The sequence below is a fragment of the Phalacrocorax aristotelis genome, chromosome 3, assembly GCF_949628215.1.
Source record: "Phalacrocorax aristotelis chromosome 3, bGulAri2.1, whole genome shotgun sequence".
NCBI classification, from domain to species: domain Eukaryota; kingdom Metazoa; phylum Chordata; class Aves; order Suliformes; family Phalacrocoracidae; genus Phalacrocorax; species Phalacrocorax aristotelis.
Genome location: NC_134278.1, coordinates 48,826,129 through 48,838,676, shown reverse-complemented (window position 1 = coordinate 48,838,676; position 12,548 = coordinate 48,826,129). Strand labels below are relative to the sequence as shown.

General features: G+C 36.4%; 1 protein-coding gene across 5 annotated transcripts in view; it reads left to right on the top strand.

The window, feature by feature from the left end:
• The window catches only part of HACE1 (HECT domain and ankyrin repeat containing E3 ubiquitin protein ligase 1), a 52,776-nt gene that overhangs the window by 21,281 nt on the left and 18,947 nt on the right, over positions 1 to 12,548 (top strand). For 4 of the 5 annotated variants that reach the window (XM_075087355.1, XM_075087353.1, XM_075087358.1 and 1 more), the window contains 5 exons: positions 963 to 1,209; positions 6,674 to 7,011; positions 9,874 to 9,942; positions 10,599 to 10,686; positions 12,435 to 12,546. In XM_075087355.1, the coding sequence (XP_074943456.1) occupies positions 963 to 1,209; positions 6,674 to 7,011; positions 9,874 to 9,942; positions 10,599 to 10,686; positions 12,435 to 12,546 (854 nt within the window). The remainder of the gene's footprint in view (positions 1 to 962; positions 1,210 to 6,673; positions 7,012 to 9,873; positions 9,943 to 10,598; positions 10,687 to 12,434; positions 12,547 to 12,548) is intronic. The other variant, XM_075087357.1, reaches the window with a different exon arrangement.

Here is a 12,548-nt window from a genome sequence, read left to right as displayed (position 1 = left end):
GTGACAAGAAAGTCATATTTATATATCAGTTCTGTAAAATTCTTAGTATGTGGCTTTTTAAAATTAAGACCTCACTGGCAGCCATTAAAAAAATCATTAAGATTTAGTGCTGAAAACAAATAGGTCTTTTGCTTTTACCCGTGCCATAGGGAGAGTGAGGTCGTGGTAAAGGTACTGCGGTGTTACAACTAGCTGTGTTTCATATTTGTGAATTAACAGATTATTAATTACATCAGAGGTTTAAGGAAAGAAAACATTTGAATTTGGTGGCGAATGTTCTGCTTGTGCAGGAGCTCATGAATATCTCAGATTCTACACTGTATTGGTACAGAGTTCAGTGTTGGCCAATTCAGTTAAGACATAAAAGTTTTAATGTATTTATTAGATAAATAACATAGTGGTGCTTTTGTGTAGTATTTATCCAGACAATGTTTCTCTTGAGCAGAAATAGTGGTGTTTGTACCATCCTGATCACTTGTCCAATTGAAGTAGTTAATGGGCATTTAAAGTAATAGCTAGGTGAGGATGGGCTGTGGCAGCATATCTGATTAGTCAGTATGCTTTTACCATTGGATGTTGTCTTTTCTGGACTGAAACATTTTCATGTGGATATTTGTTTCATACGTTGAGATCCTTACTTTAGTAAGTTGACTTTCTTACTAGGGGTTCATAAGAAACGTACATGTGTGTAAAACCAAATGAAGTATTTTGCAAGATCTGAAATTTGCTGTTCTTATTTCACTTCTAGTTAAACTTATGAGTACACATTAGTAAAATTATAGTGCTTATATTTGATTTTTGGGGCTGGTGCAGGAAATGAAAGTTAAAATTCACTAGGGTTTAAAGCTTAGGACTTTTTTCAGCATGTGTGTCAGACCCTACCATTAGATTGCTTACTCCTTAATACACTAAATTGTTTCATCTAGGAAAAGAAACTTAAATATTCCATTTTTTCCCCTCAGCTTGTCAAGTAATTATGAAGCTCAAATGAAGAGTCTCTTAAGGATCGTGAGGATATTTTGCCATGTCTTTCGCATTGGCCCATCCTCTCCCAGTAATGGAAATGACATGGGCTACAATGGAAATAAAACTCCAAGAAGTCAGGTGTTCAAGGTCAGAAAAGTATATGATGTTGTTAGGAAGATAGACGTTAAAGAGATGAATTTCACAAAGCATGCATTCATTAATCAGACATCTCATGAACAGGAAGTAAGTTTGGTCGATGTCCCTACTCCTTCTTAAGTTAAGCCTGCCTCTTTACTTTTCCTTAATTGTTTTTTTATCACTGGAATCATTTAACCACTGATGCACATCTCATTTTATGATTTCTGTTTATTTCTTATTTAATGTATTGTTTCTTAGATGTTAAAGCTTTAGTTACCCAGCTGATTTTGGTAAACAACTTTATTATGTTCTTTAGGAGTGTAGTAATCTCAAAATGTGTTAATATTGATATAATAGATTGTATTAACATAATTTCAGAATGATATTTGGAGATTCATTGGGAGTTCTGATCATTCAGTTTTATCCAGCTTCACAAGATAAATGGAAATTATTGAATTCTTTCTGTTTATTGTTTTCACTGTGGCCATGAAGTTTTTCCCCAAGTTATTCTTGAATTTTATTATTGTATGCTTCTAAACATGCTAGCTTACTACTACCCTCGCAAGGTTATTGAGTTATAGCTATTTTCAAACACTTGCTTTAGGTACTTGCCATTTAGGTGGTTAATTTCTGAAGGTTTTTTTACTTGTTGGTTGAGGAATCCCTCTGTAGAAAATCATAGTTCGCCTTTCTGTAAAGCAGTCCCAGTTTCCTGCATGCCACTCAATCTGCATTGGGTGACATACTATTCAGAGCACTTAAATAGAACTGAAGGGTAGTCTTCCCCATATTCCTCCATACTGTTTCATGTCACAGTTCATATCACCCAAGTTAGATGCCAGTGATTACAGGAGAATTTTCCTTAACCTTCACATTTCTTCCAGAGTGATGTGAAAATGATATTTTGAAAATACTGTATTTATTTGATGATATGTTTTCATCAGGTTACTTCTAATGACTTTTAAGACAGAGCTGTATTGATAAGCTCATGAAAGGTGATACTCTTAATTCTAACTCTATTTAGTTATGCAGCTCAGTTTTTGTTTAAACTACTTCTCTTGGAAAGAAGGAAAGCATTAGACTATTCAGAAAACAAGCACAAATGTTTTTCTGATAGCAAAATAGTTTTAATAAAAAAATGATATATATAATGTATATAAAACGTGCTTGAGTATGAAAATACTGTGTGCAAATGTAGTGCATTGTACAGTATGCAATGTAATAATCACACAGAATGGTAGGGGTTGGAAGGAACCTCTGGAGATAATCTCATTCAACTAATAATTGTCCTTTAGAGTTGTACGCTAAGATAGAGCTAGATTGGTACATTGTGAGTTTAACCAGATTTCTATTTTCAAAACACAAAGCCTTACCCTAATCACAAGAATAATTTTATTAAAGACAGCATATTCTAAGAGTTTTAATTAAAGTTGGTTTAAATATACCAGATTAAATAACAAGCAGATGTTAAATGTGCTTAATACAGGAGCTATCTGCAGTGAGATATTGTATTACCTTTCTGTGGTAGATATTCTGCTACCTTTTTTCTTCAAGGTTTTAGGAGTAGCTGACCTCATATCCTTGCATTTTGTTTCCTTATAGCCCAAAAAGGGAAAAAATCCAAAGGTTTCATGCTTCCGAACTCCAGATAATTTCAAAAGTCACTATAAAACAAGGAAAAATATACAACCGCAATTTGCAAAGGAAATTGTATTTCAGCAGAATCGCTTATCTGTGTGCCCAAACTGCTCTGTGTGCTGAAAGAATTGCTTCTCAGTTAGAATGGAGTTCAGTCTTGTGTAGTAGACTTAGATTACCCAGCTGGCACAGTTGTCCCAGAAAATATCAGTAATTCTTAATTGTGTAAAGACAACATTTGTTTTTTAATAACTGAGCAAAATATATACTATTCTTGTATTAGCTAACAAAACAAAAATTTCAGGATTATTTTAAAATTATTATTGCTATTTTAAATTATTTTAGAAATGTTAAAACTAAGGCAGCCCTTTGTTAGGGCCACTGTTGTCTTTGTGATATTTTTAAGGTTGGTTTAAATTTCAAAGTCAAATTCAAAACCTGTGACGAAAACTTATTCTCATTTGGGAATGGGGCACACAGGTCTGACAATGCTAAATTAATCTTCAGTTGTGGTTGGATTACCCTGTTCTTCCCTGAATTTACAGTAACTGGGTAGTGGGAGATTAGACATAGTGCTTAGTCAATTGGATGACTTCCCGTTCTTATTCCTGTCTTCCCTTTCCTTTTTCTTGAAAATATTAGAGGAAAGTAGCTTTAACTTGGAATTTGCTGCTGATCTTAAAATTTGTTTGTGTGAGGATATATGTTGCAGATAATTTAAATTTTGATACAGGTTTTATGGGGAAAAACAAGTCCCTCAGAATGCTAGTTCATGTCCCATGTAAAGGCTTTGAGTACTTTCCAGAGCATGAGAAAGTGATACAGGTCACTATCCATGTACCATAGAATCACAGAGTTCTTCTGAATTCAGAACCTCTCTGAATTCTGTTTATTTGAGCAAAAGAAGACCTCTAGATGTTGTCTTTCTTTACTACGTAGGAAGCTAATCTGTTGCTCAATACTGTTTTCTTTCAAGAATGGACCTAGAAACATTTATCTGGGGAGGACTGAGTGTAGCAGTGGCAGCAGTTCTGTCTTGTGGTACCCTTCATCCCCCAAGGATGTGTGGAGGAGCATTATCAGGCCTTACTGCATGGTATAAGGGATTGTTTCCTTCTGAATGCACTCCCGTTGGGTACAAACAGATCTGTACCTGATGACCTTTAAAGATGTACTTCATAACTCCTTTTAAAAAGCTGGTGCAAAAATGTATTTTGTCTAGTTTAAGAAATGAAGAAAAACTTTCTTCTGACTTTTTTCTTAATGCTGTGTTAAAGTTTTCTGTATTAGGATATTGACTGAACTTATTTTGAAGAATTGTCACTGTAATTTAGCTTGGAAGGGATTGAAAATGTGCTCATATCTTCATCTGAGGCTACTGAGGAATGTTATTGCTTGACAAGAAAGTCACAGGGCCATCTTTGTTTTACTGAAGTTCCCGCTATGTAATTCATTACAGGCCTGGTCAATTCAAGCCTATCCAAATGCTTTAAAGTAGAAACACTAACTAGTTAAGACACACTCTTGTACTGATCTTGCAAGAAACAGAATAGTCATTGAATTTAGACACCCGATTTTGAAATAAGCTACTGCTAACTCAAATGAGATCTTACAGGTGAGAAACTTTATGAATAGTAATTTTGACCAGGTTTACATTAGTTATGTTTTCATGTATTGCTCTTCCCACTGCTGTTCAGTATGATCACATATTAGGGAAACTTGCTGCAAAATCTCCCTGTCTAGTTGAACAAAGTTGGGAAGCCTGTAAAGTTTTCCCTCATTGCAGATATTATTGTTTTCTAGAATTGAATTGACTTCTCTGCTGTGACACAGTTACATCATAAATTAGTGATCTCCTGCTCCTGTGTCTTAAAAGACTGTGTATCTGTCACCTGGCAAAAGATTTTTCTCCAGCGTTGAAGTTTGAATGTGGGCTTAATTTCTAGTGTCTTGCTTTCAAGATGGGTAAAGAGAAAGGTGCTGCATAGCTGAAAATCTTGCTAATGATTTGATTGAAGATGTCCATATTATGCTCAAAAAGGTCTGAGCATGGATGCTAACATAAAAAACTGACACCTGTGGATATGGAGGTGGTGGGCAACATTTAGAGGAGTGCTTTACATGCTGAAGTTAGACTAGAAAAAAGGAGAAATGTTGAAGTTGCTATGCCTAACTACACTTTTGAATGAGTTTGTGATCAGAATCTGTGAAAGACTAGCTTTGGGAAACGAATCAGTTGCAAGAGTTCTGAAAGGCATGCTAAGCCTGTGGGAAATAAAAAGAAAACACAAGGTATCAGCAGAAAAATGCTGTCTAGCAAGCTAAGTATTGAAAAGTTTAGGAGAAGAAAACTCCATTTTAGTATTCTAGTAAATAGCTACCTAGTTTTTAATGAGTGACGTTTTAATAACACAGCAGCATTTTAATTCTTCCATGTATTTAGCGAGTCCTACTTTCTATTAGAAAGTTTTTCTGTTATGTTTTTGTGCTGAAGGTCTGCCAGGTGGGTCTTGGAAAGAAGCTAACTTGATCATGTACGCAGAGATTATGTAGAAAATGGTACCTATGTTGGAGGAATTCACATCATCATTTAGAGAAATGTGTTGTCACTAGAAGTACAAGGATTGAGTGTCATACAGTATGGTGAGCAAAGCCTACCAGTCTTAGAGATCAGGCTGACTTTCCCCAGGTTTCATCTTGGGGAAAAAATGGAAGCATTGCGGTAAACTTCTTAATGGTAAATTTCAACAGAATTTTTTAATACACACCTTTTATGAGAAGTAATTCAATGTGTATTGAGTGTGTTGCCATTAGGTGTACTGACAGTGCTCCTGATAGTGTAGACTTCTGGTACGGTGTGCTGTGAATAGCTCTTAATCTTTAAAGGCAACTTTAGAAGATGAGAACATAATTTTCAGTATCTGCTAAGTCTTTGAATACTTTAAGTGGCGAAAAGTGTTGATGCAACAGTAATGTATGGGAAAAGGAGTGCATGTAGAAGTTCACTCTTATTTTTGGAAGGCTATGGAAGACCTGAGTCAGAATTGCCTCCCTGTAGGATACACATCTAGCTCACTAGATTGTATGCTTGTGAAACATACCCTTAAACACCACAAAGGGACAGCAGTCAGCCCTCGTACTTTTGGGGTTTTTTTGGTGTCTTTTTTTTTTCTATAAATGCTCTTGAGAAAGCCACAGGTCTCTCAGCCCTTTCCTCTGTAGTAGGCCCCGAATGTGTAATGATGGAGTTGTACCAGTTTTCAATTATATTGGTTTTAAGCTGGTGGTAGCGAATGAAGAGTGACTTTGTTAAAATAAAATTTTAATAGTTTCAAAAATTGATACATGATTCTACTGATACTTGTTTCTATTTCACAAAGCTAGGTATTAGTGACCCTTACTCTTAAGACATCTGAGATACTACCAAAATTAGCTGTATGAGCTCACACTGTGCATAAAGCACATCTTATTAGATATGTGCATGAGTCTGAATCTCAGTGGCAGTGTCTGGGGTTTTCTCTATCTGGCTGGCAGAGGGAGCTTCTTTGACCAGGGCCTTAAAAAAAACCTGACACGTGCTTATTCTGGCAGCTCAACATGTGTATTACTATCTCTCCGCTTGACTGCAGCGGCGAGGCAGTATGCTGTGTAACAACTGTGTAATGGTTAAACAGTTCAGCATTTCACTGTTTCTAAATTATTTTATCTTTATTCTATCTGCTACTTGATTGTTTTTCTTTATATGAAATTTTCTCTTTGCTCTATGGCTACAAGTATAGAATTCTTTGAGTATTTGACTCATCTCTAATGTGACTTCTAAAGGATCCTTTAAAGTTTTTAAATGTGCATGATATTTGCCTTAAGAGAATTATGACATCATAAATATTATGTCAACATGTTCTTTTTGGCTGTTTTTGCATGTGTATTGCAGCCGCTGGAACTGCTCTGGCATTCTCTAGATGAATGGCTTGTTCTTATAGCCACGGAGCTGATGAAAAACAAAAGGGACTCTGCCAACATTACTTCTATTTTACTGAAGCAAAAAGGACCAGATCACGAGGATGCTACTCCTACGCCTTCCTTTGCCACTGCAGAAACTGAGGGCAGAGAAGAGCTATCCTCCGACACTGGCGAGTCGAAAGCTTATGATGTTGCTGGGAAGCAGGAAGCTTGTGCTGATTGCCAGGATGTTATCTCCATGACAGCAAACAGGCTAAGTGCTGTCATTCAAGCTTTTTATATGTGCTGCTCCTGTCAGATGCCTCAGGGGTAAGGAGAGGATCCTGTTTGCTACCAAAACTGTTACTGTTTTAAAATCATATATGCTTTCTTGGAATAATGCTGACGCTGATCAGATGATATTAGTAACAGTCAAGGGTGTGCTTTTTAATGCTTTCACTGGCTCCATTGTTTAATGCTTTTTTTTGGGGGCTGGGTGGCAGGCCTTTAATGGCACCAGAGAGCACAGCAAATTTCAAATTTTCCATAGTGCTGCTAGCTATGAATGTAACTGTGTTGGGGCAGATTTCGTATTGAATGTCTAATAGCTTTTTTGTCATGTGGGATACTTGCAGGAAATGTAATTTTGGTCTCTTGAAACTTAGCTGTTTCTGCTGTTGGTTATTAATGTGAAATTGTCCCTAAACTTAATGTGATTATTGAACAACAGCTGTAAGCTCAGAAATAAATGTGAGTTATCTTTTGTGTATGAAAATGACAGCTGTGGCAAAACTTGCTTGGCTATATTGCAGAAGTTTATAATAAGGAGAGTTCAAAGCAATGCTTACTTGGAATCCTGTCCTAGGTTGGCAAACATAGTTTTGTGTGGAACAGGCATGACAACTTAGGTAAATTTAATATCATCAGTGTCTGGTTTAAAAGGAAGAAAGTGTGTCCACTGTAACTGAAGTCTCAGTCTGTCCAAGATTGTGATGGATTATATCTGTGAACTTGCAAGGAATCCTCTTGAATGGAGGATTAGGCAAGTATGATGGTATTACAAGCTCCCTGAGGAATCTGGAAGCAAGGTTCCCACTACATGACAACTCTTGGTTATTCCCAGCCACTGGAAGGGTTTTTCTTTCTCTTCCAAACTTAGTGGAATAAAAGCTTTCAGGTTGGCTGATACTGTTTGTCTAGGGCACACTGCTTTGTGGACACGCTGAAAGATGATCTGGGGATCAGCGTGTTCCACAAGTGCCTTAGTACCTTCACTTTAAATTTAACTCCACCTTGAAAAAGCAACTGCTAGTCAGCCATTTCCCTTGAAATCTCCACCAAACCTTGCTAAGATAAAATGCCAGTAAAGTATTATTTAAAGCAGCCAAATGAAAAGCAGAAATGTTTATAGAAGTGATTAAGTATACTACCTCCCCACCAATTTCTGTCTTTATACCAAAATTCAATCGGAGAGGTGACTGTGTCCCCATGTCCAGGTGACTTGCTGATGGACCTTGCCCAATGGGTCTGTCCCTAAGCATAATTTATGCTTCAGGTTAGGGAGAACTCCTGTGGATACTGCATAAATTTAATTGGGAGTTATAGAAGCCAGGAGAGTAAGAACTGCTTCAGTGACAACTGGGATGGCTCCCTGGGATGTGGGGAAGTAAGGCGGAGCACACCTAAATTATGTATTGCTTCAGGGCTTTTCAGAACTGTGTAGAGAGGTACATGAGACTTACTCCATTTTACTGAAATCTTCATATTAGTAGGAGTAAATAGCACAATGGTGTAACAGTACTACTGCCATCTTCAAATAACACTTGAAACTTTAACAAATGACTTTTTCAGACAAAATAATTTAAAATGGCTCTAATTTTAGATTTGACTGTCTCTGTTTAATGGAGGAGAGTAAACAGAGCTCATAGTTTTCCATTATTCCTAATATTCATACAACAAAGATGGCATTTCATGCTTAAGTGAAAAATTAGCTGGTTAACATTTGAAATATTGAGGTTATTTTCTTTCACTTGCCACGATTGCTTTTCTTCTGCAAATGCTGATACTGAATCTAGGCGTTCTTTATTAATATACTGAAATACAATGTTCCAGGTTTTCAGCATCAAAACTGATAAGTGTATGCTAAGTTTTTTTTCCCTTCTCTGTATACTGCATCTTACACCTTGTTTGGCAATTTACAGGTAGAGAAATTCATGTCCTTTCAGGGAGGACTTTTTTCAGTTGTTTAGTACTTTCAGATCACCTCTCAGATCAGAAATATGTTTAAAATGTTCATATTTGGTCTCCCTAAGATTTTATTGGTTCATTTGGTTTTTGTGGGGCTGAGGGGAAGGATATTGAGACTTGTTTCTTCAAAACATAATAAGGGAGAGAAGAAGAGCTGCTTATTTTATATAAGACTAAGCTCTTGTCTAAATTGCTGTGGGAAACAGCAACAGTTCTAGGATTGTTATCCTGGACTTTTAAAAGATGTAGATTAATGGAGATGTAGGAAAATGGAAACAATGGATATTTACATATAAAGGTAGATGTAAATAAATGGAGTAAAATTTGCATCCATGTTAATCTTTCCCTTGTTCTCCATATATATATAAAAGAAATAAAATCCCATAACAGTGTATGAGGTGCTTGCCTGACAAGTAGTTTTGTTGTTTCATAAAGCCATTAAATACCACCTTGTCCCCCATTATTAAGTTTGCTAAGTTTGTAGTGTTACTACTTCTTCCTGGCTCTTCTCCTCACTTATCACAATTTACAAGGTGCATAGTGGGAGTTTTATATAATGAACAAGAATATGGAACAATGTGCATATCAAGTATATTCTGCATATAGTATCAGTCCTTCCGTATATGTACTTCCATTGTTGTACTGAAAGCTGGAAGGATTCAGTAGAAAAATGTGTATCTCCGTTAGTTTGAACTTTTTTGTTTGTATAGCTAATAAGTCAGTGGTCATGTTGCTTGATCTTCTTGACTATTGGTCGTTTTGTCTTTTCTGTTATTTTATTATGAAATCTTAATGCCGCTGCATATTTTGTTTCATGATTGACTAGTTAAACATCAGTTTCTATTTGCATAGTATTTCATTTAAAAAAATGCAACCATTTATGTAATAATTCAAATTCTTTTCAACTTCATTACCCAAAAGCATCTTATGATTTTCTTTGAACAGGATGACATCGCCTCGTTTTATAGAATTTGTCTGCAAACATGATGATGTCCTGAAGTGTTTTGTTAACCGGTAAGCTTCAAGAAATATGGAATTTCTAATTGCTGTTTTCCCCAAAAAATAATTCAGACTCATATTTTTCTTACTGAGTTGTATTTTTATGCTATTGTGACACATGTACCATAAGCACTTTAATGGTCCTGCCAAATTCAAGGGGGGTGTATATTAATGATTCAGAGCTCAGGCTTAAACGAACTCTTCCGCACATGTAAGCAATCCTTTTGTAAGATTCTGTGAAATTTCATGAACAAAATCTTTTTCACAGGGCGACAGAATAATTTCCTTAACGGATTCTTTCCTCATCTTTGTTCCAAATAAAGCCTTCCCTTTTAAGGCAGATGAAAACTTTCATTCATCCTCAAATGTGTTATGCTTAATGACTTCTTAAAGGAGTCTAAACCATCTTTGTACACTTCACTGTTTCCGGAGTTTTAATGGGACCGCCTGGTTTATAACATTGCTTCTGTCTGGGGAGCTGCTTGTGTCCTCCATGTTCAAAGGATGAGGTAGCACAATCATTTGGAAACGAGTTAGGAAAACATTACGAAAGAGAATTTGTTGGAACTTTTCTGTATGACTAATTGCATTGTCTCTTTATTTAGACTTCGTGTATCATGAAGCATTATTAGATCTCTGACTAACAGGCTTCTAATTTATTTTGCTTTCAGAAATCCCAAAATAATTTTTGATCACTTTCATTTTCTTCTTGAGTGTCCTGAACTAATGTCCAGGTTTATGCATATCATAAAGGCTCAGGTAAGTGTCACAAGATATTTAGTTGCAGCTTCTATGAATATAAAGAGGGCGTTTTGTTTAAAAATAATAGTATTTACAAAAAAATCCATTTGGGGAGGACGGAAGAACTAAGTGTGGCCTCCAATGCTTCTGAATCTGGCATGTTGAAAGATCAGATTTAAACAGACGTGGTAGCCAGGTTTCTGTACTTCAGTTATCAAAATTCACGTGTAAGTCAATTTGAGATGACCAATGTTAAATATGTCTTACAAGTCCAACTTTCAGTTAAACAGAGCTAACTTTCTACTATTAAATTATTTGTGGACACCTAATAGGTTGAGCTTTAAAATGCCATGCTTTTTCCTTAATTGACTTACATTTTGAGACAAACCAGAGGATAAATGTACCGCTATTAGTTGATAAGGCCATAGTTAATTAGTGGCTGGTCCTTCAGTGAAAATTCATGTTGTCTTGTTACTCCTTGCTTTGTTTCCTACCATTTCCCTTTTTTTTTTTTGAGTAAAGTCCTGATGTCTTGCATAACCTAAACTCCCTTCTCAGTGGAACATGGGACATGAATTCAAGACTGAAGAGTTACTCTAGGGAAGACTAGTGTAGTTAAGTGGAAAAATTAGTGAGCAAACCCCCCTATGGAGGTCTGCTGCTTTACATAACACTGTAGTGTTAAACATCTGCCATGTTTTCCAAAAGATAGATTGTCTACATGTAGCTCAGACAGAGCTGTTTGTTTATTCTGTTACAAATGAAGATGGTCTTTGGGTGGTAATGAGCTATTTGGAAGTCCTTCACTTAGCACACACTGGTATACTTTTGCTTTGTTATCTATTAGAAAGGCTCCTTTATATTTAATTGTTTTGGTCAAAGACAGAATTTGCTAAAAACCAAGGTAAAATTCCTTTAACCAACCAGAACTTCACCCCCCCCCCCCCCCCCAATTATTGTGGGGGGGTCTGTTCCAAAAGTTTTAGTTCTTTCAGTTGTGAACAGTACTGTACCTTTATTTTTAGATGTACATTGTTTTTGGTAATTCAGTTTCATTTTTAGGACATGGTGTAGTAGTATTGCTTGTTTATTCTTCTCCTTTGGTTGAAATGTGTGTTTTTAAAATTCATTACCTATGAACAATAAAGAAACCCTGAGAACCGATACCCTGTTAGATCAACTGAAAGTATGTGCTGTGAATCATGATAGATGAGAGGCCATACTTGTGTCATACTTATCTCAGAAGAACTGCAAGATGGCTATCTAAATACCGAGTCAAACAAGCTAGGACTTTCTCACCTAGGAATTGCTTTGGAAGGTTTCTGGTTCCTTTGGGCTGTGTTTTATTGCCAATGAACTTTACTGCAAATATGACCAGTTTATCGCTTGTGTTTCTGTGCTCAGCTGTGGTTGACAATTAGTAGTGTTACAGGGAGCCAGTGACTTCTTATCTAGATACCTTCCCCCCTCCCTGGAAGAAGTTTTTTTGCTATTTTTCTCCTGTGTGGTGAGCTCCGATAGCTATTTCTACATAACTGGTGTTCCAGTCTTTCTCCATACTGGACTTCAGCAAGCACTTAAGGGCCTGCCTAGTTCTTACCTCTTCCCAAAATACTGTGTAGCATATTGAGGTAGCACTAAGTATCTCTCTGCGCATTTCAAAAAATGAATTGAGAAGTATGCATAACCATTTTCCAGTCATGCTTGTGAGAGGAGTTACTCAGTTGAATGCATCTATATGATATGACTTACCTCTTGTTTTGTAGCCATTTAAAGATCGCTGTGAATGGTTCTATGAACATCTGCATGTTGGGCAGCCAGATTCAGACATGGTGCACAGGCCTGTCAATGAAAATGACATCCTTTTGGTTCACAGAGGT